This window comes from Lonchura striata, chromosome 5, assembly GCF_050655825.1.
Source record: "Lonchura striata isolate lonStrDom1 chromosome 5, ASM5065582v1, whole genome shotgun sequence".
Taxonomy (NCBI): Eukaryota; Metazoa; Chordata; class Aves; order Passeriformes; family Estrildidae; genus Lonchura; species Lonchura striata.
Window position 1 is genome coordinate 10,502,712 of NC_140707.1, and position 26,204 is coordinate 10,528,915.

Below are 26,204 nucleotides of genomic sequence, written 5' to 3' on the forward strand. Positions count from 1 at the left end.
CCGGGCGGGGCGGGGCGGTCGGGCGGAGCCGAGCCGAGCCGAGCCGAGCCGAGCCCAGCCGAGCCGGGCGGGGCGGGGCGGTCGGGCGGAGCCGAGCCGAGCCGAGCCGAGCCGAGCCGAGCCCAGCCGAGCCGAGCCGAGCCGAGCCGGGCGGGGCGGGCGCAGGGCTGCCGGCGCGCGGGCCCGCCCGCTCGGCGCGGGAAGCGGAAGCGGCGCGGCCTGGCGCGGCGGCGGAAGCCGTTCCGCCTTTCCGGAGCGCGGCGTGCTCGGAGCCATGAGCGTCCCGGCCTTCATCGACATCACCGAGGAGGATCAGGTCAGCGGCCCCGGGGAGCGATCGGCCCCGGGCTGGAGGGCTGGGCCGAGCCGTGCCGGGGGCGGCGGCCCCGGCCGGACCTACCCCGGCATGCGCTCCGCGAACTCCTCCGGGCTGTTCCCTACAGAGACCGAGCAGACGATTAGAGAAACTTGAACATAATGGCTGAAAGATAAGCCGGTGTTTGCAGTTCCCTCTTCAGTGTTCCGCCTCTCCGGCACTTCGTTTTCATCGCTCCTCAGCCCTGCTTTTTAGTTAGGAGAAGAAAGCGGGTTCACATATGTGCATTACTTGGGTTTTCTGGAATTCTCGGTACTGCAGGCACGAAAAGTGGGAGTTCTGTCTGCGAGCTGCTGCTTTGTTGTGCCTTTGGCGGCTGCTTGTTCGCAGTGTCGTTGAAGTATGCATGTGCCCATACATGTTTACGTATGCACAATATGTGCGTGTACACATTGAAAAATTGCAAGAAATTCACACACGGTTACCAGCCACCAGCCCAGTTTTCACTTGCTATAGTGCCTAGCACAGCCCCGACAAGTAGCTGGTGTGAAACATCCTCAGTTCAGCAGTTTGTCCCAGGGCTTTTTCTTCTGGTTCCAAAATGATTTGACACTGAACGAGATGTAAATGTCACAGCAGCCTCCTGGTCAGAAGTGCTCTGTACCAAAAGTTGTATGTCCTCAAATTGTTTCTGAAGGGTTATGGTTCTGCTGGTGAAGTCCTGAATTATAATGAATAGGCCTGTTGCATACAGGTATTTTCTTGGTGTAGGTTTAATTCCTAGCAGAGTAAGGCAGCACATGACATTATAAGGCTGGGTTGAGTAGGGCTTTGGGCAGCCTGGTTTAGTGGAAAGTTCCTTGCCCATGGCAGAGGTGTGGAACAAGATCTTTAAAGTTCCTTCCAACCCAAGCCATTCTCTAGAAACTGTTGTTGTGAAGTTGTGAAGACAAACTTCTGCTCTCTCTAAAGTGGCTTTGCTTATACCTTTTTTCTTTTCTGGTGAAGAAGCAACTAAATGGTTTTAATGTTTGTCTGACATTTGCAGAGGGAGTAAAACTTTCTGTAAGAAAGTGTCTTTGTCACAAAATATTGTTAGGCCTGCAGTGCAGAATACATTTGTGAGTGACACATTGACGTTGTGAGGAAGCCAAACAGCTCTGTGACCTGTTCAGTCACTGGCAGAACAGCAGGTTCAGCTTCTGGCAGAACAAAAATCTGTAAGAAATTTAATTGCTTTGACTTTGTTATTCACAAAACAACTGTTTTGTTTAGTGTGTGCTGTCTTTCTCTTTTTTAAGGCTGCAGAACTGCGAGCTTACCTGAAATCCAAAGGAGCAGAAATCTCTGAAGAAAACGCTGAAGGCGGACTTCATGTGGACTTGGCACAGATTATTGAAGTGTGTGATGTGTGCCTGAAAGAGGATGACAAAGGTTTGCATCTCTAAGTCTTGGTTTTGTGATTTATCACTGTCTGTTTCAAACATTAACAGCTGGCAGAATTTAGAGATGTGTAGCATTAAAACACAAGGTGTGCATTCTAATAAAACTGGAAGGGTACATTTCCATCACTGCCGTGGAATATTTGCATGTGTACTCAGCCCCTCCTTTCTCCAAACATCTAGCACTCTTTGAAGAAGTCAGAAGCTGAGCTAGACTCTGCTTGTAATGAGGGTGTAGAGACTTGTATGTAAAATAGAGGTTTTGATGCTCAGGTGTCATTTTGTGGAATAGATAATGTTTTCCATATGTAATGAATTTTGTTCTTTTTCTTTGTTGAGTGATAATTGGGCAGACTGAAAAGAAAACACAAAACTGGTGTGGTTCTGTTTGGAAAGGATGGAACACTACACTTAAAACAGGAGCCGGGGAGGGTTTGTAATACACTTCATTGTTCTTGAGGACATTTTCCCTTGGTCTGGGTGTCCCTCTTGGTCCTGGTGAAATGTTTTACTGTGCTTGAGCACTAGGTGTTACTGTTCTCACTGTAGAACCGTGGGCAGTTTCCTGGATGTGCAGGAGGAAGCCACTGTGTGGAACCTAGAGTTTCTCTGGTTTCTCCTCAGTGTAAACAGAGAATTCAGAGTAAGTGTGATATGAAATACCATGTTCTGTGTTGACCTTAGAACGGTCATTCTTGTCTTACATGGTATAAGGCCACCTAAGCCAGGTTATGGTACATTCTGAATAATATCCAGCTGTGTATCTTGGCATTTTCTTTCTTTTACAATTCTTACTCATGCCAAGTGGTAATTCATATAAAAAATATGGATTACTATTATCAAAAGTATATCCAGCAGAAGGTAACTACTGATTGCTGCTTGCAGTTTCAAACAGCTGTATGTTTTGGTTTATGCAGATGTGGAGAGTGTGATGAACAGCGTTGTCTCTCTGCTCCTTATCCTGGAACCTGACAAACAAGAAGCACTGATTGAAAATCTGTGTGAGAAGTTAGTAAAGTTTCGGGAAGGAGAGCGCCCATCTCTTAGACTGCAGCTGTAAGTTTCGTACAGGGCTAAGTCAGACAGTGGTGATTTGGCAAATTGTGCCTCTGAAGAGGAAGGATTATCTTGTATGTCTTCAGATCAGAGTGTGGGCTGTTGCAGGAAGCACTCTATTTTTACCTTCTTTTCACTGTCATAAAATATTGGTACTTCTATTTTTTTTCCTTGGTTATTGCCGAATAAAATTAATATGTATAGTTTTCAGCTTTGCTGAAAATGATTACAAAACTGGAAACTTACAATTCACGGATGTAAGGTGCTGCCAGATGCTTTTTACCAGCATGTGTCTTAAAAAAACATTGACATGCATTGCAGTAATGTTTTTTGAAAGCTCTGTAACTCCGTTGTCGGTTGTTTGTGGTTTAGCCTGAGCAATCTCTTCCATGGCATGGACAAGAACACTCCTGTGAGGTACACAGTGTACTGCAGCCTTCTCAAAGTGGCCTCGTCCTGTGGTGCCATCCAGTACATTCCAACTGAACTAGATCAGGTAATTAAGTGACCCTTCAAGTTGTGGCCTTTGTATGAACCGTGTTGCACCTAAACATTACTCAGAGCTGATACAGTCCATCTTTTACAAATTGCCAGAGCCTAGAGAAATTGGCATGAAGATGATTAGAGAGAAGCAATACCTCTCCTGTGAGGGAAGGCTGAGAGCTTTGGGATTGTTCAGCCTGGAGAAGAGAAGGCTCCAGGATGCCCTTATTGCAGTACTTTCAAGGGGGCTCATTAAAAAGGGAGAGTGACTTTTGACGTGGGCAAATAGTGAAAGGACAAGGGGCAATGGGAACATGAGAATCAGAAGACCTGAAAGAGAAATCTCTGTGCAAGATATTTTGAATTATTTTCTGCTTGGGAGAAAATGAGAAGTATTGGTAGTGCTATTTTAATCTTTTCCTGAATGCTTATTTTTCATTCGTATTATACCTAGGTCCGAAAATGGATTTCTGACTGGAATCTGGCTACAGAGAAAAAGCACACTCTCCTGAGACTGCTCTATGATGTCCTAGTAGACTGCAAGAAAAGGTACAAAAGTCATACATACTAGATAACTCTGTATTTTGATGTACTGTAGGTGATCTGTAGGGAAAGTATTTCTCAAAGGACTTGTAAAATTAATCTGTACCCATTATTCAATCCAAATATACTTCTGGGTTTTTTTTTAAATATTTTAAGCCCTCTTGTATTAAACCAGTGTTGCCAATAATATTAAAGTTAGTAGTGAATTAGCTGCAAACCCACAGACTCCCAAAACAACATTATTCCTTTCTATAAATAATCTTAGTGCATTGTAGCATAATGCCAAGTTTATTGTTTAATTGCACTTTTGACATTTTAGTACATGGTAGTGCTATCTCTTACTTAATGATGTGGGAAGATTTATCAATCATGGCTAACAGAATCAGTCTTTTTATGTAAACATTACCTTCAGGACAGAGCTTTCCACTCGTCATGGAAATTAATGTCCACAGAATACCTGCTTGGCTACTTTGAATTATTATCCTGGATCATTAGAAGCATCTTTGATCTAACAAACTTGGCAGACCACTGTCTTCTGGCATGTAGAGTAATCCAGTGTGCATGGTGCCTGTAAACTAATGCAGGTCATAACTGAGAGCTGTCATCAGTTTATCTTACAGAAAGATACAGTGGATTGACTGCCCTGGCCAGGGCTGCAGTGATGGGCTGCTGTCCAGTGGTTCAGGGTGTAGTTCCATGACAGCTCAGACCTACTTAACCTGTCCCTGCAGTTTGGGATGGGGATGTTCCATTCTGTTTTCTGAGTTACTTTTTCAAGGCTTCTTTGATTTTCATAGTGAGGCAGCATCAAGCCCCCTCCACTGCTGACCCAGGGTGCTACCAGGACTGCACTTGCATTTTCAGCATTTGCATAACCTTGCACTGCTGCAAAAGGAAGTTCTGTCCTGTACCCTCTGTTCCTCCAGCTGCCAGTACCTGTGTGTGTTTGTGCTGGTGTGGGCATTTGTGTGACTGCACAGGGGCTTGGCCTGGGGACATGACCTTGCTGGGGGTTTAAAAAGGCAAGTGTGAAGCTGTCACAGGTGGAGAAGAGTTCCTTCTGTCAGGACACTTGGCTTATTCTGTCCTGCTGAAATTGTAGCCTGGAAATGCTGCATCAGCTAGTAGGATCATAACCTCAATTTAGGGATGATTAATCCTCACAGTAGTTACTCTGAGAGCTACATTACTGGGAATTCCTGTTTGTAACACTCAAGTGCTTTTGCATCAATAGTTCTGTATGGGAGATTTCAGATGGTCAAAATAAATTCAGAAATGTTAGTCTTTTCCATGGCTTTTCCACATATCTTTTCCATGGCTTTTCCACATATCTTTTCCATGGCTTAGTGCTTACCTTGTTTCAGAAATATTCCACTGATAACATTCCTGCTCTTCCCTCACTTCCCATGCTGTTGATTTATTGTGAGGCTTTAACTAGTTTCATTCCCAAACCTAATATGCAGCTATTTTTAGCTAGTCTTGCTGTCAAATCAGTGGATTAAACTTCTAGGTTTTGTTTGCTCTAGGGCTACCAGTAACTTTGCTACTAAATGGTTTTTGCTCACTAACCACAGATGATTTTTTAAGACAGCCAATAAAACCTTCCAGAAACCTGTAAGAGTTGACTCCTGCACTTGGAGTCCAAGATGTTCACTGAGCAGAGCAGTGTTTCAGAGCACTTGCACTTCTCTCCAGAAAAGAAAACAAGAAGTGACCCTGGCACCTTTGACCTGGTTCAGTCTCCTGGATCAGTGGGCAGTGTTTGCAATAGTATGGGAAACTCACAGCAGCATTCCAGCTGTGGCACTCAGGAATGTTGCTCTATCTAGCAGTATGGGAAGATAAGTGGGAACTGAAAAGCAAGGGATAAAAATCATACCTCAGTTACTGTTGTTGACTTATCATCAAAGGAAAAGAACTAGACTGTTAAAGATAATTGAATTCTTTTGTTTGCTTGATTTCTGTTTTAACTTGGTCAGTGTGGCAGAAGAGATGGTTTTCTGTAGCTAATAGACTTTCTCCCAGTGGATCTCCAGTGTTGGAGTTAATAGATTGGTAACTCCTAAAAAGTAGATGTACAGAGGTTGTGTGATGTCCCTTTTCCTGTGGTGACAAGTGAAAGTTTGTTTTATCAAACCTTTTCCAGCCACCTTGATGCAGTTTAAAGCTGGTCTCTGCTGGCAGGATTCAGCAGCTTTGGCCCTGCCCAGGTTAAATTCAAACAGGTCTGGCAAGTCTGGCTTTGTAGCAAAAAGCTCAGCATGTCAGGCACCTGCAGAGTAATTGTTTCATTTCATTTTAGTTCAGTTTAATATCATGTAATGTAGAGGGACTCGATTTCAGCTCTCACTGGCTTTTTGTCAAGTTATGCATCTAGACTGGCAAGTGGAGCCAAGAGCACTTGTTCAGGCTGTTTTGCTAGAAAAAATGTTCATATTTGCACCTTAGGTGAGACAACAACAAGCTGTTGTAAAATAGTGATCTGTATGTGTGCTTGAAACAGCCTAATTTACAGCAGTAATCTGACACTGAGTAGAATATGGAATATAAAGGCTGCCATACTTGCTGAGGTTCACAAGAATTTAGCACACAAAGTTTGGGAGTAATTGTCTTGTTGTTTCCTAGAAATGCAAGTGAAAAGTTCCACTCCTTCCCCACTTAAAAATAGGCAAGGAATAAAGAAAAAAAAAAGGCCAGGAATTGAAAGTACTGTTTGAAATTAGTTAAGTGATAGTTTTCAATTTTTGCTGCTAGTGGAAATATTAGAAGAGCAAAAGTGCCAGAACTGTAATACAGGTCTGAAGTGCACAAAAACAACTGCTTAAGAGCTTTCATTAAAAAAGGAGTTGTGTATTAGGTTGAACAGTACATGAGCTTTGATACCTGTATATTGCCATTCCTGGATTAAACTGGTCCTTTGTCTCCTAGAATATCTGATTTTGGTAAGATTTCACCAGTGCTAAAATCATAGCCAGTCACAGACTGATTTACCTGCAGATACTTCTCTTATTTATAAAGCTGCCTAAGTTAATTTTTTTTCACTGATACAGAACTGTCAGTTCATCTACATCAATATTGGTTACCAGGGCAAAACATAAGCTGACCTCTTTAATGCTGGAGTTTTAAAATAAATGTTTCATTAAAGCTTATATTTCTGAACATGGTTCTGGAATGCTGGGATCTATAGAAAATGCCCCTGCCTGGGGACAAATGTATATCCAGATTATATACAATACTGGGTGTTGCCCATGATGTCTTAATATTTGTGCTGCACATCTCTCAGATCTGGTAAATCCTCTGAGAACAAACTTCACCATATAGAGTGGCTGTCAAGCAGTGATGTGGTGAGATTTCAAATAAATACCCATTTAAAGACACTGTTATTGTACTGCAAAAACCCTTCAGCCCTGTGGTGCTGTATGGATTAAAGCTCTGTCACAGCACAGAGCATACTGGGCATGTGGTGTTGGTTTGTTCCTCCCTGTGCAGTTTATGCCATTGGCCTAAGTAACTAAGGCAAATTGAAACTGTATTCTCCCAGTGTTTTAGGGAAAATTGTGTGTGCTTTTAGACCACGTGGGATAATTTGTTATAAATTTTGCAGCAAGCATCAGGGGTTGCTGGCCTTGTTGGTGGTAAAACTGTGAAGTGAAAATAAATCAAAATCTATTAAAATCTATTAGTAACGATCTTAGAGCTGCATTGCAATAGTATTGGTGTTGTTTACAAGATCATTTGGGTGGACAAGGCTGTAGGTTTGCTCAGCTTTCTGAGAAGGAGTTGTCTAAAAGCTGTCTTGTCAGAGCAGTGCTGGAAGCTTCACAGCAGCCTCAGCCAGTCTCATTGCTGGCTGCCTGATTTCATCAATAAAATGAGCAGCTCTCACTCAGAATATTTGAAGAGAGAATCTGTGAAAGAAGAGAGCAGCTTTTATACAGTCATTTTCTTGACCATAAATATTCTTTAGGAGATGACATTTTACATTTGAAATAAACTTTGCAGTGCTACTTACTGCACAATGATTAAATCCAGATGTGCACAAGAGGAGCATTCTAGTGAACCATATAAAGCTGTTCCTAGCTCAGAAAGCTTTTTCCACAACCAGCAGGTAATTAATCAGTTTAAGAGAATGAAATGAAGGGTGAAGATAAACATTTTGTAGAACAAGAATTGAAAGAATACATCCAGCTGATTTGTTCTCTCCACTAGAATTAAAATGGGTCATCTACATCTTTTTCAAGTGTGGTTTAATTTGACCTATAACATCGTAATGCAATTGTTAAATATTTGAGTGTCTTGTTTGAACAAGTTTTTCAGAAATCCTGAGGTAGCTTTATTTTTTTTCTATAGTGACACTGCAGCAAAAGTAATGGTGGAGCTATTGGGAAGTTACACAGAGGACAATGCTTCCCAGGCTAGAGTTGATGCTCACAGGTAAGACGTCCCAGTTTCCTTAAAAGTAACTTTTCCTCAATTGCCAAATTATTTTGATCCCCTTACTGTTAAGAGTATTGAGTGGCCTGGCAGGCCAAGGGCTCTGCCTGGCCTCTTCTGTAGCACTGCTGACTCAGTCAAGAATTTGTCTCTGCAGTCTGCTGTAGGTCTGGTTGTAGGCACAGCCAGGTTTATTCCAGTGTGCAAGTGCACAGGAGTGTTCCTGCTCACTGCTGAGACAGATCAGCCTTGGGTAAGGACTTCTCTACATCAGCTGTGCACTCAAAATCCTTTATTCCTCTGCTGGAATCCTTTATTTCAGCTTGTTTTACTTTTTGCCTTTGTCTTATTATCTGACTGTGAGCATTTTTTTCAAATAACACTTTCTCTTGAAAAAATATTGTTGCTGTCTTCTCTATGTGTAAGTACAAAAGGATTTGAACTGCACAGAAATAAGCTTACCGTTGAACAAGCTGGGACTAAATTGATTCATAACAGTGCATTTTCCCCACTGGCCAAAATGAGTAAATGCATGTTCTAACTTAGGAATTAGTTCTTTAAGTTCTGCCAGATGTACACTACCAGTAATTCTCAAGGGAGTTGTTTATACTTAACCATGGAGGACAATCAGGATGACTCCTTTGGAAAATTAGTGTCTGTGCATAAGTGGGAGCTTCACTGACTCCCCTACAGCAAGCTGCAGCCTGTTCCCTCTGAGAGAACTCGTGTGCCCAGGGCTGTGTCCGTGCAGAGCTTGGGTTCTCCTGGTGTACTGGTGTGGCAGAGTGAGCCAAGGCTTCTGATGTGCTGCTGAGAAAAACTTTCATCTTCACTTCTGTTTCTAGTCTGGAGCTGCAACTGAGAAATCTGGGCCTTGCATCAAACCCCTTGTTTGGTGTTGGGGTTTTCTCTGTTTTGTGTCACATACTCAAGTCTAATTAAATCTTCCAAAACAACTTAATTCAATGAAATTTTAGAAGCACAGTAAAAATACCTCGAGGAACAAAGGCTGTGCTGGAAGTAAATGCACAGATGGAAACTGTAGAGTGATCTGTGGTTTCACAACTGGCACATTTCATTTGGAATACTGGACAGATTACTTCATGCTTCCTATTCCTTGGTTTTTCCATCTGTAAAATTAAGTTTAAAATTGGAGTGTGACATATGTTACTTATAATAATTGAAGACCCCTGAGTGTTTTGTAGAAAGCAAGAAACAACAAATTGAGTTGCTCTTAGTCATAAAGATGTGTATTGCTTTGAAAGTGAGCATTTTCCTTTTCTCATCAGATGTATTGTACGAGCATTGAAGGATCCAAATACCTTTCTCTTTGATCATCTTCTTGCCTTAAAACCAGTCAAATTTTTGGAAGGAGAACTTATTCATGATGTAAGTAACTTCTTTTTTTAAGATGGTTTGATGACAGTAGACTGCTTTGTTTTAATGTGTCTTTTGAAATCCATTAGAATGGTTATCTGTGTCAGTAATCCTGAGCTGCAATGTGCTATTTCTTTTACAGTCCTTAAAATTATAATTAGATGTGAAATATTTCCCTTTGAAAGTTTCAGAAAATCAGTTACAAGTCCTGTCCTCACTTAAGTTCTGTAGCAAATCTTAAGTCTGGGGAAAGGAAGTAAGTTCAGCACAGACTGCCCAAATCTATTGACAGAAGACAGAATTTCAGCTCTTAACACCTATTTTTCTGTTGAACACCCATGGTTTCTATCCATATCTGTCCAGCCTGCAAAGAGGGAAACCAAGATAATATTTGAACTGTTCTCATGTTTGTTTTCCATCTTCTAGCTTTTGACAATTTTTGTAAGTGCTAAACTAGCGTCCTATGTCAAGTTTTATCAGAACAACAAAGACTTCATTGACTCCCTGGGTAAGTTTTCAGATCATTGCATTCCTGACTATTAACATAGTTTAAGGTATGGAAGCCACAGAATAAATCAGTTTGAATCCATGTATTGAAGCAAGGAAATTTAGAAACAGAGTAAAGTTTACTAATGATAACCTCTTGTAGATGGTGAGTGGGCCATTAACTGTGGTTTGTTCTTTGAAACCAAGCTGGTTTATGGCTTTGGAAAAGAACTGTGGTTTTACCCACTGTTTTTTTCTCTTAGAACTCTCCCCCTGAAAGCTTTACCACATTCATACTCCAGGCTAGACCAGAGATCAAAACTGCATTGAGGAAACCACCAGCTTGTATAAATCTCCAATTTTTTTAATGATGAATAACTTCGTAGCAGCAAATACTGAGAAGCAAGATAAAGCATGCAAATTGTGTGTGTGTGTCTGTCTGTGCTGATGCATTAGACCCAGCAAGCCACAGTCTGTCCCAGTTAATTTGTTTCATCACATGAAGCAATGTGATGGAATGTTAATGTCAGCACCCTCTTTATTTACACACTGTGGAAAAAAGGAGTAGTAATTAACACTTTGACACTCCCCCGTTGATGTGTAATTGACTGTTTCAAAGGAGCACTGGTTCATAAGCTATTGCATGCATTAAAATTACGTTTTTTATATTCCAGCTTTTTAGGACAGGGGTCAGTGACAATGCAGAAATTGCTCAATGATGCAGATTTTTTTATGACTGCATTAAGGTTTTGACATATTGGTAATGAATAAATGTTTCCATAAAAATACAATATTTTTTTTATAACTTTGATTTTCAAATGACAGTTAAACAGTGCCTTGGATGCATTTGAGGAAAGCCACAGTTTTGCTAAAACAGAGTTTAGTGCAGCTTTTTAACACATGCATTATTTTGTTTAATGGAGTGTGATACAATTCTTAGAGTAATTGCCCTCAGAGCTTTAAAATGGTGGTACTTCGGGTATTAAAATGATGGAAATACCAATGGGATTATTTGGTGGAAAAAATCAGCAGCAAGTTTTTGGTAGCTTGTAAATGTGTGTATAGAGTAAGTGTATCTTTAGTCACATGTATATGAACATCAGTTATACAGACATCTTATGCTTTTCTTTCTCAGAGGAAAGTGGGTTTGGGGCTTATCTTTTAGGTACTCATCGACAGAAGTATTTGCTGAAATTGTTGTTACATCAATGTTTGAATAAATTTATGGAAGCTCAATTACACATCTCTGTAGCAATAATTGTATTATGTTCAGTTGTGGTTTCTTTTGCCTTGCCTCCCAGTGTCTCTGCTTCCCTCCATGAATTAATTCAGTGTGTGAAGTTTCAATATATCTAAGATTCATATAATCTTAGTAAAATCCTTACATACCTGTGCAACTGTTTAGAAAGACAGTCTTACCTTCCACTTATGCTGATTTCTCTGTGGTGTTCTCAGAAACTTTCTGTGTCTTTGAGCAATGGACAAGCAAAGACTTGGAGGGAGCACAGATGGAAATTCTGGGAACTGAGTGGCTCAGCCATGGCTTTGAGAAACAAGGATAGTTTGCTCTAGACAACAATGCAGTTATTAGATGAGGCATTCAAAAATTCTGTTCCAAAAATGAGATTATTTTAATAATGCTTTAGAGATTTTTTTTTTAATAACTTGCCAAAATACCTTTGTTTTAAAAGTTGTTTAGAATAAGATTCCAGTGGCAGTAGAGCATGGGCTGTAGTTGTAACTATGCCTGGACCAGGACCAGTCAGAGCTGACCTAGGAAAGCTGAGCAGTGCAGGCTCCTACAGGCAACATCAGTTTGTTACAATTTGTTGTTTTATTAATGCTGACAACTTAGGCCAGCAGTAGCATTATCTGTGTCAACTGCATCGCCCTAACATGGCCACAGTTAATCTGGTATTATCAGCAGTCTTCTTTGCAAAGTTAATCAGCATCTCATTTGCATTTGTTAATTAGGGTTAATGTGTGCTAATTGATTTTTTGATGCTTGTAGAGTTCCATTAAACCCAGTTAGGTATAGTTGCTGGTGCTCCTCATTCGTATGAATTATGGTGATCTCGTTTTTATTGAATCGGTGCCAAATAGGGAACCTGCATCATAATTACAGCTAATTAACACAACATGATGTCCTGCACTAATGTGCTTCCCTGCTAGTGTATGGGTGTTATAAATTCCAAAGATACATATTTACTGAAGCTATGGGAATGTTTATAATGTCATTCTAGAACAAAAAGAGTGATGCTCATTTTTAAGAAACTTCAATCTGATCTTAATTGGTACCTCATGGACTTTGGATTAAGAGATGCCTTGTTTCATCTCAGTGACTTAAATTGGTTGACCTAGGTGTTTTTCCAGGAAAATGGTCTCTGATTTAGACATGCAAGGCCTTGGCTCAGTTCCTTGTGTTGGCATTTATGCAGTCATGTAAAAGATGTAACCTGACCTCAGCATCCGTTCTGCTGGTTTTCAACAGCACTTTTCTGAGCCACACTGGATGCTTACATGAGCCTCATTATGCCTTTTTTGCTGTGGACAAACAGATTCAGTAGCAAAATGCTTTTTCTGGCACCATAATGTTAGGGAACCATCACTGTGAGAGGTTTATTTTCCAGAAACCTCAGGAGAATGAGTGGTGAGGCACTAATAGGATTCTTGGCATAACCAGCCATGGATTCTCCATTTTGTTGCACTGCTGTTCTTCCAGGTGATGCAACTGAGAAATTCACTTGCACTCTTACCACTTCAGATTTTGTTTAGGTGATGTCTTTACTGCTCAAAACCCAAAACTTGTAGATAATACATTTTTGCTGAAAACAACAGATCTTGATGAACTCACAATGAAACTTGCTATTTTAGCAAAAGACGAGGCAGATGCAGGATTTGATATTTTGCCTCAAAAAAAAAGTTGATAAAGAAAAGTAGAAGATATTTCAAAGTGAAATATTTTTACTATATATGCTTTCAATAATTTTAAATTTAACACAAAAAGCAAATTATCTGTACAAATTACAATTAAATCATTAATTAAACTATCAACACTTTTCCTCAGGCTTGTTGCACGAACACAATATGGCCAAGATGAGGCTCCTTACTTTCATGGGAATGGCTGTAGAGAATAAAGAAATCTCATTTGACACAATGCAGCAGGAACTCCAGATCGGGGCTGATGATGTGGAAGCATTTGTCATTGATGGTAAGAACTGTGGTTCTGCACACAGTGCTCACGAACAAGACCTTTTTAGTCTTCTAATCTAATGTTAAATTTTAAGAACAATATTAATTTTGATTCCTGTGCTTTTTACAAGTTAAAGCTGCACAACTTCATGTTTAAAGAAAGGCCCAACTGTTGTGTTTTAACCAGTCTCAGTGACAGAAACTGTGTCTCATGTAATTCTTTACAGGACTAATAAATTGTTTGCAGATTTAATTTATCATCTGGTTTTGTTTGCTGTCATTAAAACAGGAAGTGTTTGTAGGGGAGAGAAGTTCATAAAATCTGTACAGGATATTGTTTTAATAGATTGGCACCAAACAATAGGATTCATGTGTGACCATCTTGTTACATCATTTTGCTTTTCTGCCTACTAGGCCATTAAAACCAACAGCAAAACAGGTTAAGAGAACTGCTGAGTTCTTATGTTTGTATTGATCTCATTTTGAACCATTTTTGTGCAGTTTAATGCCTTTGCATTATCATAAAAATGTTGCTCAAAACAGCATTGTTTTTTTGCAGCTGTAAAAACAAAGATGGTGTACTGCAAAATAGATCAGACACAGAGGAAAGTCATTGTCAGGTAAGACAGTTCTGCATGGCATTTTGCGGAACTTCGTGTGTTCTAATTATTTCACTTACGTTTGTAGACTGTTCTAACTAGAAGCAAGGTATTGTTCGTATCAGTTGCTGGTAGTTAAATAGTTGCTATTTATCATAATTTTATTAAAGCTCACACTGAATGTGATTAGCTTATTTAATGAAGAGTCCTACTTTCCAGGACATTTCATTTAATGACCTACTAGTGACAAGAATACTAATGACTGTTGTTGCTTTAAATATTTGGGAAGGCTACAGAATTCTCTCAACTGGTGAAGTGCAGCACATTCTAGAGAGAAAATCGGAATTTTCCTATTTACTTATGAGAATAAAGTAATGCTGTAGAAGAATGATTAGGCGAGTGTGACATCTCTAGTAACCTTCTCCCAATTTTGTTTTACTTCTCCAGTCACAGCACACATCGGACTTTTGGAAAGCAGCAGTGGCAGCAATTGTATGACACTCTAAACACCTGGAAACAAAATCTGAATCAAGTGAAAAACAGTCTCCTCAGTCTCTCAGACACATAAGATTTTATTTTTTTTTTGACCTGGCGATATTGCTATAGATGAACTTTATTCAAAACTTTGATAATTTGTGACTGTTTCCAAAAAATGTATGCAATTGGCTTAAAAAAGCTAAATATTTTAAATTGCCACACCAAAAAAAAAAAAAAAAAGAGGCAATAAAACTAACATTGGAAAAAGTCTTCTGTTGATTTTCTTATATAATCAGCAACAGGAAACTGACAATATTGGTTATGTTTCTTTTGTTCATTTTACAGTATGGAGGTCTTTCTTTGCAAGAGGTGTGGGGAGGAAGGGATGGAGGTCAGAAAAATAATAGTACAAGTATTTTTAAAGTAAGAGAAAAATTACCTTAGACCCAAGGGGGAAGAAATGCGACCCAATAGAAGTGAAGCTTCATAAAGCCAGATCTGCTGCCTTATCTCTGTAATCATACCTGACTGATCCTTCATTGTTGAGAGACCTCACTGATACAGAAACTACAACAGATAGATTTAAACAATTTGGCAGTAAAGGTGAACAGAAGCTTTTTCTGTTCTTCTGCTTAGAACTGCTGGAAGTAGTTGTAAATGTTTGCAGAACTCATTGTATTCTGAAACAGTTTAGAGGTGATTTTGCCTGAAAACTGAGTGAACAGTCTGTCAGAGAAAATGAATTGAACTATTTCAGCCAAAACTTCTGAGGAGCAGGAGAAGGATACTGTTAAGTAATTATTCAATTTTACTAAACATATATAAAAACATTAACTTAAGAACTTTTAAACTTTGGCAAAGCAAATAATAACTTGAATTTAACTGGAGAAGCAGAGCTAACATTAGGGGTAGGAATTGTATACATTTTGGAACAGAAGAACTGTTAACATGTTATATTAAACATAAAACTACACAAATAAACCGTATTTTGTGTGAATACTTATACAAATCTGGATTAGGTAAGTGATCTATCTATGCCTAAAGAATGCTTATCTCCTGGTGCTTGTCTTCACTGGCCTTCTTCATATTTTCTCTTTCTTGCTGAATGAAGTCTCTCCAAATTCAGTAATTTCTCAATTCCTCCTATTTGGTTTTGTATAACGGAGTTCTGAAGAGAGCAGCTGTCCTCACCTTTGAGTGCTTTGTCACTTCTTGCTGGACTGACTGTCATGTGAGAAGATTTCTGCTTGTTCTGCTTGTTCTGTAAAGATAATCCTTTTTTAACCTGACAGAATACAAATCTTAGCAGTTGATAATTCACATACAAAGGTTCAGATTGTTGGATTTTGCTGAACATTAAGCAAAACAACTGGAGAAAACACATTTAATTTGAAGTGTTTTCATTGTATTTAACTTAGAGAATTTGATAATGACTATTACACTTTTATAAACCAAACTTAACATAAGACTTGGTACAAGAGTGTGACTTTAAAAAGCTAAGGTTGTATTAGAAAGCAGATTAGCAAAATAAATAGCTTAATTAAAGAGTTTAATATTGCAATTGACATTTCTATTGCTATGCAAGCATTTGATTAACAAAACCCAAAATAATGAGGTTTATAGTGTTAACTCCATCTCCACTGTATAGATTAGAAAGCAAACATCAGTAGTGCACAGTCTGTAATAGGTTGGCTTTTTTATGTTAAAGATTTTTTTGTTTTTATAATAGTTTCAATTACTCTTTGATATATTACTGTTAGCTACCTCATATCTAGCCAAATCAAAGACAGATGGCAACACAGTAGGGAAACAGGTTTTTGCCTGATGAGCAAAACCACTGCATTTGAATGATGAGTTCTCCACCTGTAATCTGGGATTTTGTGACTCTTGGGGGAGCAGCACACAGCACCAGCCTGAGCAGAGTGCAGCACAGAGCCAGTGCTGCAGGGGAGCTGCAAGGTGACCTCTCAGGCTCTGCTCCTGTGTTAGGGGACTCCTCTTGCATGGATCACAAGAGGAGACCTTCCCCCTCTGCTCAATCAGTTTTTTAATATTAGGTAACTGTGCCCCAGCCAGCTCCAAGGCATTATGTCTATCAGGCCTACCTTTATTTTAGCACATGAATTTTGTGCTAAAGCTTACCTTCACTAGTACACGAGCATTTCTTCAAGTTTTAAATATGAACAATAAAATTAATGGAAATCTTTCATTATTGCATTTGTAACAATGCAACATTTGTTGCTGCAATGCAGCTGAAGATACTGACACTTCAGGACAATAATGAGTGGCATCACCCTTTCAGTGAGGAAGTAACTGCTCCATTTAAGCAGTAAAAGTTTCAGCCTATTAATTCTCTCGTTTTTCCCCAAGGTCTCAGCAACAAACAGATCATACTTCACTGCAAGCCACTAGTCAAAATCTCTATGGAATAGCATGTGGGGCTGAACCTGTCCTGTACCTGAAAATTGCATGTTTAAACTGAGCTGGAGGTGCTTATTCATCCTTACTGTGGTACTTAAGCATGGACAGACTAATGTTTAAAACAGTTGTTAACATTTTTACTAGAATTACAAGTGCACCTGTGGCATTTGTTAATTTTATCCCTTTTTAGAGTACTGTGATTGAATGAGATTACCCAAATTGTAGAATGCTTAAGTCTGCTCTAGTTGCAATCATACGTGTTAGTCAAAGCAAATGAAGTAGGAAGCAAAAAAGACTGTTGAGCCCATTTTTAATCTCCCAACAGTTTATTTATCTTGGTCATTAAAATGACAAAAAGTTAAGAACAGAAGGTATTACAATGACACCAGCACGGAAAGGACGGAGTGCTCTGCATTATTGCAGGCTGAGATTTTGTAGATTAAGGATTTGGAAAATCTAAGGTGAAACCAGCAAGGCACTGTTCTTGTCCATCTCTGCTTTTTTCTTAGCTAGTACAGCAGGAGCTTTTGTTTGGAGGTGACAAAGCAGCCATAACCACAACCAGGTAATGAAAAAAACACAGCTTTGCTTCAGTTGCAGGTAACAGAGTGGAGTTCACTCAGCTCCTGGTTCCACCTCCGAGAAAAGGCAAGAGACACACAGTAAATACCACCACTGTGTTTGGTGAAAAATCCACCTCGGTGTCATTCACAAGTAGAGACAGGCTAGCAAAGTCGAGTAATTTAAAACATCAGTCTTGTGAATTTCAGGGAATGTGGATGCTGGTGGCATCAAAACCTGGTTATCTGCTGAAGTCAGCCACCTCTGTCCCTTGAAACCCCTGTACACCTCATCCGGAGACAGCCCTAACTACCTGAGAAATCCCTCTAGAACGCCTCAAAAGGAAAGGTCAGCTGCAGCTGTAAGTTACTGTATCACTTTTGAATGATACATTCGATATTGAGTCAAATTCTCTTAGAACAGATAGAATTGTTCAAGCTTACAGAGTCTAACACAGATCTGAAAATGCAGTGATGAGTCATTGGGAAACAACAGGTTTTTACATATTAGTGTGATGTTACCCTGCAAAGTAACATTACTTTAAACAGGGCATCACATAACTACAGTGTGTGTTAAATGGATAGGCTCTAATACACAGATGTGCTGAATTTTTAGTCTTCCATAAATTCCTTTAAATGATATGGTCTCATCAAGTAATAGAGGAAACAATGTATTTATACTTTTATATACTACTATATTCCTTTTTTTAAAAAAATTCTACTTTTACTGTAGGTGATGATTTTTATTAGGGTACACAATAGACTAGCCTCTTCCTCCCCTCCCAAACAGACTGGCTAGCATCTGTTTGATTCATATGCTGTGACTTTTTCCTGCTGTTTTCTATCAACCTTAATTGAGAAAAATGGTGTCTTGTTGCCCTTTTGATATTATTTCGGAGATTGACTTAGCCTTAAAGTATCCAGATGGGTACAGTTGTACAAATATCTGTGGAATTAGCTCATTGAGGTCTGGTCTGCAATATTTTTAATTGACTTACGTGTTCTGTGGGAAAAGAAGAATCATAAAAAGCTTTTGCTGTAGCATTCCATTCTTCACTAGGCTCTCCCTGGGGCTCTCGGTGGATACTGGAGGTATTCAGAGTGTTGGCAGCTCTGTTCAAACTGCTAGAACCTGATTGACAAAAAGGAAATGGTAACAACTGCAATTTGGTCTCCAGGCACTAATTGTGAATGACTAAACTGGTTTACATCTGATCCTAAAAAATCAAATATTTTTGTTTTAAATCCCTGGATCTTTGTTGCAGGCTTTTGCCCTTCATTTTTTTCTTTCACATGCTTCATCTATTTTTTCTCTAAAAATGAGATATATTTCTATTTTGATTAAAAATGTTTTCTCTCATTTTCACATATTGAGTTAATGACAGAAAAGTGACTTATAGAAAGTGTATGTATTCTAAATATTCTAAATGAATATATTTTTTCAAATGCTATTACTTTAAACTCACTGTCTGATAACAGTAATAAAATGCATAATTAATGTCATTATAACATGGTATTCCAGGGTGACTTGTAATAAAAGAAGACATGAATACAAAGCTTTTCAGACAAGCAAAAACATTTTAAATAAGGAGTTCCTGTGTTAATGGCTCTATCTGATGTTTCAGGTGGTGAGCCCTACTAAAGGTAGGAAAGGCAGGTGAGTAGATTAGTCACAGCCAGGTATAAGCCTCCAGTCCTTTAGAGACTTTATGCAGCACCAGTAAATTCTGTTGCAATCAATATCAAGTTCCTTGCAAGCTGAAAATACAAGGATGCTTTCACAGTTCCTCACAGTGCAAACAGGAACTGTTTTGTCACTACACAGATGCCTGTGGATCACTGCATTACCACAGTAAAATCTTGTTTTGCTATGAAAATACATGTTACCTCATGGTTATATAACCATTATTTCAGAATGCTGATATTTTCTCTTGGGAGGAAGAGGAAAATGGTTATATGTTTATTTTCTTTTTTAAGCATCTGCCACAAAGATCTTTCTCATTCCCAGTTAATTCCTTCATTTACTGATGTGGAGTGTCTGCTCCCTGGGAACCAGTGTATGAATAGTAAATAGCACTGTGCTTAGGCAGTAGAAGGAACTCCCTCAGCTAGATTTACTAAACTCTTTCACCAATTCTCTTCACCTCTAGATTTCTCATATGGCTAAATGGTTTGTGCTCCAGTCAGTAAAAAAAAAAAAAAAAACCAAAAAAATTTAAAAAAATAAAATAAAAAATTAAAAAAAAAATTAAAAAAAAAAAAATAGGTACAGTGTCTACATGGATTCCACTGCAGGTTTGCCATTTGGGAAGAGATCTGCAGACAAAATGACACAAACCCGAAACAATGGGAGCTGCAGTGACGTGTAGGAGCTCTCACAGGGAGGTTCTCCTCTCTCCCAAGGAGGTGCAGCAGGCTCAGGGAGGGATCTATCTCAAATAGGCAGCATGAAGCACATCTGGGACACAGACTAAGACCCTCAGCATGAAGGTTTGCTGGAATTCAAGGACTGGTCACTAGGCAACTCAGTTGAGGGACTGGAGTTAGTTCCCTACCAATTCCTTTGGATGAATCTCTCAGAGTCACTTGGAGTTCCAGTACTTTGCATGCAGAAAAGTTTCTGACAAGAAGAGGAGGAACTTCTGTTCTTACAGAAAAGATACATGCAGAACATCATGTAGCTAGGCATTCATTTTATTGAAAAAGATAGCAAAATTCACATTATTAAAAGAAATAATGTGCCATCTGAGATCAGGATTCTGCTACCTTGCTACCACTACTGCTGTTTCAGGCACAAAGACATTTCTGAAATGGAAGTTCAAAAAATGTGCATCTGAACACAAATATCCATGGGCAGGAGACAACGGAGAGAAACAAAACTACCTATAAAGTCAAATTCATAACAGAGCAATGTAAAGAAACCAGACTGCTGGATTTCTGTCTGCCACTATCTACAAAACTAAAGATGGGAGTCCACTCTGCTCTTGGTGTGTTCAAGGGCCAAAGGTGAAAACCCTGCACCAACAAAAACTATAAACACAAAACACCCTGTCCTGTGGATCCTGCTCTTCAGAAAACACCCAGGGCTTCAGTTTTGGGGTAATCTACCAGCAAATATTATTGCAAAACAAATCTAAAATACAGGTTTTTCACATCTCAGTAATGATTTAGAAACCCACAGAATAAAGTTCATATTTGCTATTTTATATGTGCAAAATATTGCTCAAAAAATAATAACCAAGTGTCAATAGTAGGAGATTAAAATGCTCTTTGAGCACCTCAAGCTCTGTGTTTTCCAGAGCCTGACAGAATATTAAGTCCTTTCACACACTCAACACATTCAGATGGTTTTAATGGTCCATCTAAATTAGAGATGTACAATACAATAAATAGTAAATTTCTGTAAGACTCCTTCAAAGAAGCATCTACTGGTTCAAAATCTACCCTAATTTTGAAATCTACCCTAAAAATGAGAACACTGAATAATTTGCAAAAGCTACTCAATGCTTTTCAGATCCATGCAGAGCCCTGATACAATATGTTCTACATTAGGGTTAGAAATGCCTATCAAAATTCAGTTTGTAATTGCACTGCTGTTATTTCACAAAGGGAAATATGGGAAAAAAAATACTTAATCAACTAAGTGATTGATAAGCTAACAAAAGCTGTTTGGTTGCATTTATAACATAAACAGAGCAATCTCACCTTTTATGATGTAACTAAAATATCAGGCTTACATTTTTCTACACTAAGCTTAGATATAAACATTTCACATTCTAATAATTTTTCTAAGCATTACATGGTTGAGAACATTAATACTTCTATTTTCTTACCTTGTCCTGTTTCTCCACTGTCCACATTTTCACTGAGATCCTGACTCTGTGTGTTTGAAATAATGTTTGTGTTTTCCACTAAGCATGGTAGTTTGTCTTTCAAAAGGGAAGGCTCCTTGGAAGCTGAAGTCCATGTCGCTTGACCTTTCATTTGATTTACTCTTGAATAAGAACTGAGAGCTAAAAAATTCAAGAATAGTGGAGTTTTCTCAGCTTTTTTATCTGAGGTTGAAAGATCAAAGGATGACCTTACACTTGTGTTTACTAAATTTCCAGATGTTCTCATGGGTAAAGAGCATGATTCTTTCAGGTGACCCTCAGCAAACCTTGTTCCTGGAACTGTACTACTCAGCAAGTCTTTTTTCTCTTTTAACAATGTGTTATTTGCTGAAGTATTAATCTCTAGGGAGTGTCCAGTTTTGATTGAGTGTATCTGAGTACCATTGTTAACATTTTTACGTGGAATTAGTTTATCTGTATGTGCCCTATCTGCTGGGGGGGGTTTATGAGCAATTTCAAGACCATCAGCCTTTACTGGAGATTTGGCTTCAGCATTGGAAGTCCATGTGTTTGTAGCATTCCCTCTTTGTGTAGCACTTCCTTTTTCAGGTTGCTTGCTGTGCATATCATCTGCACTTATTCCTCTCTCAGTTTTTGGGAGGCATAAATTAGGAGTACCTAAGAGAGACTTACTGTCTCTGCATTCTTTTGCAGCACCATCATCAGCACTTGTGTTATCACAACAAACAGTTGGTGGATGTTGAGCATCAGTTTCCAGAACACCAGTGCTGTTCATGTTTCTGGCATTGTCATAATTTCTGCCTTCAGCATCTACTTGTGTCTGTTCCAGAGGAAGTTTATCTCTATGTAAACCACTCAGATTTAAGTTTTTTTCTGTTTTACATAATCCACTGCCTAGAGAATTGTCACTATTCAGCAAGCTGCATTTTTGGTATTCTGCTAGAGAATTCTCTTTAGTATAAGGTAGGATGCCAAAACTTAACTCCTTAGCTTGGTGGTTGTCTGTACTTCTGTCATGCAGAGCACTGTTCTCAGTGCAAAGAACAGCTCCAGACTCGGGTTTGGGTGCTTCAGGTGTGAAGACACCCCTATTGTGCTGTCTGGTGTCTGAGTTTACATCTGCCTTGGCACGAGTCGATTCATCTGCACTATTGCACAGTTCTTCCTGGCTCGTGTCAGTCTCCTTACTTCTGTTTTTCCTGTCAGCACCTGCAGTCTCAGCACTGTCCAAAAAGTCCTTCCTTGTTTGTGTGTGGTGTGCTGCCAAAGGCTCAGTGCTGTCCCATGGCTTTTGATCTGAATCGGCATTGTTTTCATCTGGTAACCTTCTGTGTGCTGTTCCTGCATCTTCTGCCTCTCTGCATCCACTGACATGCATTTCTGAGGTGTGTCCTTGGGTAATTAAATCAGTATCTGTGCAGAGGGTGTTCCTGGGAGAAGCCTCCCTTTGTTTTACTTCACAAGGGCTAGCAACATTCATTTCATCCTTAAAACTGTTCTCAAGAACTTGTGACCCTGTAAGAGTGAGGGTGTTCTCTAGTTAGTGACTGACCCAGAGGTTATGTAATGCTTTATTTTTACAGCTTAGAATTTCCAAAGAGATGGACTCAGGATTGATATAAATAGTGATATCTTATATTACACACACAAGCCCGTCAAAAAGTTACTGAAGGTAAGTATTGCAGTATGGTAACTTGCAAAATATTTATAAACTGAGAGAGCAGAGAATATATTAATCTTCTGTGGATATTAGATATGACCATTTAAGTCAGGATTTAAGCCCTCTCTTGTCATATACTGTATCTGAAAACATTTTTCCTTTCTTAACAATACTACTTATCTCTATTATCCATTGAAGGTTATTACTTTGTTCTATCTTTAATTCATCAATGCTTGAAGACTGGTCCCTTGTATTTTTTACTTCAGTTTCTTCTTCATTTCCACAATTACCATATTTTCTTATTACAGACTGCATAAACTCATGCTCTTTCTGAATAACCTGTATTTCACTGTCTTTTGAGTGTTCTTGACCACTCTAGCATAGGAAGGAACAAAAGATTATAGGTATTTTAGCAATTTACTATAGTCACTGATTAGGCAAAAAGGTTCAGGACTGAGATTTAAAATTAATTTTACAATTATGATGGAAAACAAAGACCGGAAGCATAAAAAGTAAATGTAAACAAAGGAAAAGAAAAAAAACAGACTAATACCCTAGAAGACTAGGAAAGAAATCAGGTCCTGCTATATGACAGTCAACAAAGTTATTCACTTGACATTTCAGAATTCCTCAGTGAAAGGAATTTGTGCTGTACATGTGGTGACTGGATCACTCCCTCTTTCTGCTAGCCCACTCAGTGACCTGCTCAGTAATTCCATATGCAAAAATCCTGCATGATTGCTGCTTACACCCAAACACACAAACAACATGTGCACAAAAACAACACACACACATATAAATAACTTTTTTTTTCTAGTAAACTGCCCAGGACTTTTAACTTTACTTCACAGGCAAAGAAGGTTTCTGAATTTATAATCCCTGACATTTAGTTCCTCATTCCCTCCCAAATATCTTGTTTAACTTGAATTGAGTCAAATTCAACAGGAATAGAAGCCTGAAAACTTTGTCTACTTAAAGTCTACATCACTGGTCAGTTACTACTGCATCTGTATTTGTGTTCAGTTTTGAAAGCTGCAGTCAATGAAGTTCTGTGGAAACTAGGGCCTGAATAGTGACGATAATAAAATCCCACCAAAATAAAAGCAAAAGGAGATGCATCCTTTATCATCATCAACTGTTTGGCAGCTGAAGACAGGAGCACGTGCTGGCTCTTGCCCTAAAGATAGGATATAAAAGTAGGCAGATGTGGGAGGGAGCTTAGTCCATAAAAGATGTGGGAAAAAGCTGAAGATACTTGGGTGACTGGAAGTGTTGCAGAAGGAAGGCTGGGATGTGGGAGGGAGTTACAAGAGTTGTTTGGGCACTGGCTATGTGGGGAGGACAGGGAATATTGCAGAATGGAGGGAGGCACAAAGACAGCACTGCTAAAAAATGGGGCAGTTGCAATGCTGGCAGAGTAGGGAATGTAGAACACAATTCTGCCAGGAACAGTTTCCTACAGGTCACAGGAACATCCTGGTGCTCCCAGCCTTGCTCGTTTGGGGGAGGGAGGAGTCATGGTAAATAGAGGAGGGTCCTAAAATCCTTTTCCTCCACCCTCAATTTGAAGTTTCAGTTGAAATCTCTTTCTCTTTTCCTCATGTTTCCTCATTGTTATCAACCCTGTCACACCTGGAAACTGTATATATTGCATTTTTTTTTTCTTTTCTAGGTATTTAATTAATTTTGCTTCTTTACTCTATGTAGCCCTGGCATCACATTTTCAAGTGTTTTGAATACATATAGTAGAAATTTCCTTTTCCTTTCATGAAATCTGTAATTATCTTACAACCTCTTGTTTCTAGGAGCTCTTTCTTCAGAAAGAAACATCACTCTATAACAGTGTATATCACTTTTTTGTAAAAAAAGACAGCCACTGCAGTTGAACTTACCACATTTGTTGGTGTGGGCTGAGCTGGTGACTGCATCTGAAACAAACAGGACAAAGTGTTCATAGAAAGGCAGAAAGGTTTCGTGTTTCCTTTCCAGGTTTTCAAGTGGGTTGAAGAAAGCTGCTTTTCAATAAATTCAAAAGGCTGTTTAGCCCTTAAAAATGTGTCCAAGATGGGCAGACTAAAATTCCTAAATAACAGAACTGTTAAACTTGGATTTTAATTGTTTGCCTGTGATTTAATAAAATCTAACTAAGAAACACATATATCGCTAAATATCCTTTCCCTCAACAGACTATTTCATAGTATGAAATTCAAACCCTTCTGAAAACCAGATCTACCTGTACATCCACTAGCAAAAGAATTACAACAAGCCATTGCTGGGTGTAACCCTATTCTTTACTGGTACACAGCTGAATTACAAACTATATCAAACTAAAGGTGAAGCATGGTATGATTAAACTAAATTGCAATCCAAGTCTGTAATGAGGTCTGACATTGTTCCTTTACTTTAAAAATGTCTTTTGTTTAATTACTATTCCAAAGGTGATCAGTGTGAAGGAGTTCAAGTGCATTCTGAATTTCATATCCTACAAATAACACGGATTTCAGATTGCTTGGGTGTAAAAATAAGTATAAGCGTATTTCCTTAGAACACTTTGAACCATAGTCATGATCTAAATCCTAGCCAACACCTTTCCCTTTTATGTGTCACTAGATGCTGACTCAATAGTGATACAAGGTGAAATTGCACAAATAAGAATAATCAATATGATCTGCTGCACTTCAGTTTCTTGGCAGTGTTCCACTCAGTCCAACCTGCCTAGCTTTGAAAATCTAATGACTGTACAACACAAAGTGGTGTGGCAATTTGCCATAAGATAGTGTAAGATGTATATTTGGAAGACATCTGGCTTCTTTTGCATTTATGAGCATATGCTTTAAGCTTTTCTGCTTTCAGACCCATGGGGTTATCTTAGTAAGCACCAATACTGTTTATCATGAATGCCTAATCACTTTGATTCTGCATCCTAAACAAAATTGATATTCCATTTCCATTCAAGGAAACAGTGATTTTTAAGATACACAATTTGCATTATTCCTTGTAGAGGTCAGCTTTGGCACAATGAGTAATCATGTCAAGTTTAATTTCTCTCCCATTATTAAGCCCATACCACAGCCATGTATATATTTGTGTGTGAGCTATAAACATACATATGTACGTGCATTGAAAAGAAATTGATTTTACATTCTTCTAAATCCTAAAATATTTTACTGCTTGTCATTTTACTGACAATTCATGGACTAGTTCTAAAATAGTTACCCGTCTTTACAGTCCTAATGTCTTCCTATCTTTCTAAATAAAAACAAGACTGTATACATGAAAAATTAGTTTTCCATTCTTTGAAGGA

The 26,204-nt window shown here is 38.9% G+C and overlaps 2 protein-coding genes across 14 annotated transcripts in view; one reads left to right on the forward strand and one right to left on the reverse strand.

Moving 5' to 3' along the window:
* The first annotated feature begins 246 nt into the window (after positions 1-246).
* On the forward strand, positions 247-19,649 carry EIF3M (eukaryotic translation initiation factor 3 subunit M). Its single transcript, XM_021527607.4, has 11 exons — positions 247-316; positions 1,618-1,750; positions 2,676-2,814; positions 3,187-3,310; positions 3,752-3,846; positions 8,191-8,274; positions 9,564-9,663; positions 10,078-10,159; positions 13,205-13,348; positions 13,889-13,949; positions 14,376-19,649. The coding sequence occupies exons 1-11, from the start codon at positions 275-277 to the stop codon at positions 14,494-14,496; spliced, it is 1,125 nt and encodes a 374-aa protein (XP_021383282.1). The 5' UTR covers positions 247-274; the 3' UTR covers positions 14,497-19,649.
* CCDC73 (coiled-coil domain containing 73) overlaps positions 14,522-26,204 on the reverse strand; it is a 72,400-nt gene continuing 60,717 nt past the window's right edge. For 12 of the 13 annotated variants that reach the window (XM_085579639.1, XM_085579636.1, XM_085579637.1 and 9 more), the window contains 5 exons: positions 24,793-24,828; positions 23,107-23,275; positions 21,220-22,755; positions 18,385-18,518; positions 14,522-15,666 (listed from right to left, as the gene is read on the reverse strand). In XM_085579639.1, coding sequence (XP_085435765.1) covers positions 15,475-15,666; positions 18,385-18,518; positions 21,220-22,755; positions 23,107-23,275; positions 24,793-24,828 — 2,067 coding nt within the window. In that variant the 3' untranslated portion in view covers positions 14,522-15,474. Of the gene's footprint in view, positions 15,667-17,343; positions 17,463-18,384; positions 18,519-21,219; positions 22,756-23,106; positions 23,276-24,792; positions 24,829-26,204 lie in introns of those variants that run through there. The other variant, XM_085579645.1, reaches the window with a different exon arrangement.

Coding starts and splice junctions, on each gene's coding strand:
- EIF3M (XM_021527607.4), top strand. CDS start 275: ATGAGCGTCCCGGCCTTCATCGACATCACCGAGGAGGATCAG. Junction 1,751..2,675: donor CCTGAAAGAGGATGACAAAG/GTTTGCATCTCT, acceptor TGGTTTATGCAG/ATGTGGAGAGTGTGATGAAC. Junction 9,664..10,077: donor AAGGAGAACTTATTCATGAT/GTAAGTAACTTC, acceptor TCCATCTTCTAG/CTTTTGACAATTTTTGTAAG.